We start from the raw sequence: 3574 nt of genomic DNA on the forward strand, positions 1-3574 counted from the left end.
GCACACCGCACACCGCCATTAGTGGTCACATGGAAGGGGGCGGAGGTGACTCTGACTCCACACGGCTGCCGTGTTGTCCGGGCGCGAGGAGCGGGGGGGAACGGACAATCAAGCGAACCGACGGCCGGCGCACCGCACCGCACCGCACCGGCGTGAATGGCCGGGGTGGTTGGGTCATGGGCGGGCGCACGCCGTGGAGGTGGAGGTGTCGGTGGCATGAGGGGAGGCCGTGACCAAAGTTACTCCGTACTCCATAGATTTTCTTTTCTATTTACCGGTGGGGGGATGGGGGTGCGGGGGCCCGGTCATGTTACGTACCGGGGGCCCATCGCTTTCGGTAGTTAGCTAGCCCAACAACAACTGAGCAACTACTCCATCCAGTGAGCAGTACCGCCAGTCCAGTCCTACCAGTAGCCCGCCAGCCCACCTTTTTCTCCCCTCCCCTTTACGCAACAGCAAATTAAACCCATCACCGTGGGCCAGCCCGGCCCGGACGTACCGACGCGAATGGACCGCAGTGTCGACGTTTGCTTTACTGATTGAACAGTAGTCTATTCGAATGGGAAGAAAAAAAAGTAATGGCGTCGCAGTGGCCTGGGAGTGTGCGTGTTTCTGACATGCTTTTTGTTTGCAGTGCGACGAGCTTGACATGGACATGGCGCAGCTCGAATGGCTGTCAGGGCTGTTCGACGACACCTCCATCCCGCACGAGCCGGCCTTCGCCTGCGCCGCGCCCATCATCAGGGCCTCCGCGCTCTCGGCCAACGCCGGCGTCGTGCTGCCCGACAAGATGGAGGACGCGCTCTTCCGCAGCTCCAGCCCCACCTCCGTCCTCGAGGACGGCGGCGCCAACAATGCCAACATGAACATGAACAACAACAGCGGGGGCTCCTCGGCGTCGTCGACGTCCTCATCGGCGTCCTCCTCCTCGGAGTCCTTCTCCGGGAGCGGCCGCCCGTGGTCCGTGCCGCTGTCGCCGCGCCCGGAGCCGCCGGTGCTCGTCATCCCGGCGCGCGCGCGCAGCAAGCGGTCCCGCGCCTCCGCGTTCCCCGCTGCCATCCGCGCCGCCGTGCCCGCGCCCGAGGCCACCATCCTGGTGCCGACGCCCATGTTCTCCTCCACCTCCTCCTACTCGGAGGAGCCCGAGTGCATTGCCGAGTCCAACTCGCAGCCCAAGAAGAAGAAGAAGGCCAAGAGGCCGACCCCTCCGGTCACCTCGGACGCCGAGGGCGACGCCGACTACGAGGAAGGCAGCGGCGGCGCCGCGCTCGCGCCCGGCGAGGTGCGGAGGTGCACGCATTGCCAGATCGACAAGACGCCGCAGTGGCGCGCGGGGCCGCTGGGGCCCAAGACGCTCTGCAACGCCTGCGGCGTGCGCTACAAGTCCGGCCGCCTCTTCCCGGAGTACCGCCCGGCGGCCAGCCCCACCTTCGTGCCAGCCATCCATTCCAACTCCCACAAGAAGGTGGTGGAGATGCGCCAGAAGGTTGAACCCAAGGGCGACGACCTGCTGCAGTTCATCCGCCGCCGGGATTGAGCCTGCTCCCGCGCCGCCGGCATCGCTCGCCGGACGGTCGGTCGGTCTCGTCCCCCTTAGCTATTATATATGTATACATGCTAGTATGTATGCATTGCATGCTTGCTTCCAGCTAGTCAGTCAGTCATCGTCGTCCGTCGTCATGCATCCACCCACCACCATCATCGCCATGCATCGGTTTCAGTCAGCATCCATCCATCCATGAAATCGCCGGGCATCCTGGCCGGCGTTAGTTGAATAGGGCTTTTCTTTTGGGTTTACTCCACCTCTTTTTCTTTGTCTATTACTTAATTGGTTCCCCCTAAGAAGATTTTTTGTTTGTATAGAGGAGGGTGAGTGAGGAGGGCAGGAGAAATAGATCCATGGATCAATCACAGAGTCAGTGGTTGTTGCATTGCAGTTGCTTGCAAATTAGGAGGTACTAGGTGAGAAGGAGAGCTAAACCAGCAGAGCAGCAGCAGCAGAGGCAGAGGCAGCTAGGCAGTCAATTAGGAAAGTTGGTGTGTGCTCTCAAGCAAGAGTGTTGAAGTGAAGGATCAGATTTGTTGGTTTGCTAAGTTAGAGAAAACTTTGTGTCAAGTAGTAGCCATCAGGAGGTTGAAGTAGGGGGATCACCAATCATAGTCAGCAGTTTATATTGGAGCTTGGTGTACTCAACTCTGAATATTCTTTTTGCAGTTCATCTATGTTTAGGGATTTATAAGTGGTGTCTTTCTTGTGTTTTATACTAGTAGTGACCTTTCTTTTTACTAGTAGCCATTAATTAAGATTCCTTTTTTTAGTCATCGTGCCTTGTTGCCTCTATGCAAGTTGTGATCATCCAAGCAGAGGAATTATAATCCTTCAGCTCTTCTCCCCCTGTTTCTCCTGTGAACTAACTGCCTCTATGCAACTTGTGATCACCCAATCCCCTTGAGCACTGCTACTGATAGTGACAATTATAAATGCTAATGCGCCGCAAACATCATCAGTACTATAATAAAACAGCAAGACACACATAATGCATAGTACTTATGATGTGTAAGGGGACAGAGCACATGGTCAAATTCAAGGTCCTGGTCCTGGAGCACACTCATCTGTGGCCTGTCCATTCATATAATAAATTGATGATTGATGGCAATGAACATTCCCATGTCTACCCCAGATGGACAGATGCTCAATTGGATTGGATTACCTTGACCATGTGCTCTGCTAGTGCTACAACTCATCAAAGAGAGTGGGTCACATCTTTCCAGCCACCAATCCAAGCCATATTAAGAGATTCACACCCAGTCGTCGCCTCTACATGCTCCAATCAACACAATTTCATATGAAGGACAGAAGTTCATGAGAGCACAGGATGGGTAAATTCCTATTAAGATATTGGGGTAAGAATGGGCTTTCAGATTTTTCCAAAGGAAAAAAAATGGGCTTTCAAATTAATGAAGTTATTTGGTCTTGGTTAACAGAGAGTACCTACATGCCCGCTAGGGAGCTCCTTTTCATCGCCGTTAAGGAAGGAGTAGCCTCGTGAATTTTTATTTCTTTATTCCGAGAACTGTTTTTTTCTTAGATTTTATAGAAACAAAAGGGCAGTAAAATAAAGACTATTCATAAAATAAAATAAAAGGTCCTCTACCTCTATAAAATATTCATGTTTAGTAAAAAAATAATGTTAAAGAAAATTACGTATTTTTAATACTTCTTGAGTTAGAAAAGAGTTCATGCCCGATATATGTTCATACACTTCTATAAAACAATTAGCATATTTTCCCCCAACCACCAAAAAGAGAAAATAATAAAAACAAAATAATATTTAAGGAAAAGGTTAGGAAAAAATGAAAGAAAAAATGAAAAATAAAACGGAGAGAAAAACAATAGGGAAAAACTAAAAAAAGAATAGAACAAAACATATAAAATCAGAAAAGGCTAAATGGGCCGAGTCCAGGAGCTCATGAATGCACATTTTAGCGGCAATTTCATTTAGTGAGCCTTGTATAGGCGCCTGAAGCGTCCTTACATGGGCTGACACTTATGTGGACTTGTACCATACGTTTC

General features: G+C 51.3%; 1 protein-coding gene across 2 annotated transcripts in view; it reads left to right on the top strand.

Annotated features, from left to right (window-relative positions):
• The window catches only part of LOC119324000 (GATA transcription factor 8-like), a 5652-nt gene extending 3330 nt beyond the window's left edge, over positions 1 to 2322 (top strand). For both annotated transcript variants that reach the window (XM_037597717.1, XM_037597718.1), the window contains exon 3: positions 635 to 2322. In XM_037597717.1, coding sequence (XP_037453614.1) covers positions 635 to 1537 — 903 coding nt within the window. In that variant the 3' untranslated portion in view covers positions 1538 to 2322. The remainder of the gene's footprint in view (positions 1 to 634) is intronic.
• Positions 2323 to 3574: the final 1252 nt, after the last annotated feature.

Source organism: Triticum dicoccoides, chromosome 6B (genome assembly GCF_002162155.2).
Source record: "Triticum dicoccoides isolate Atlit2015 ecotype Zavitan chromosome 6B, WEW_v2.0, whole genome shotgun sequence".
NCBI classification, from domain to species: domain Eukaryota; kingdom Viridiplantae; phylum Streptophyta; class Magnoliopsida; order Poales; family Poaceae; genus Triticum; species Triticum dicoccoides.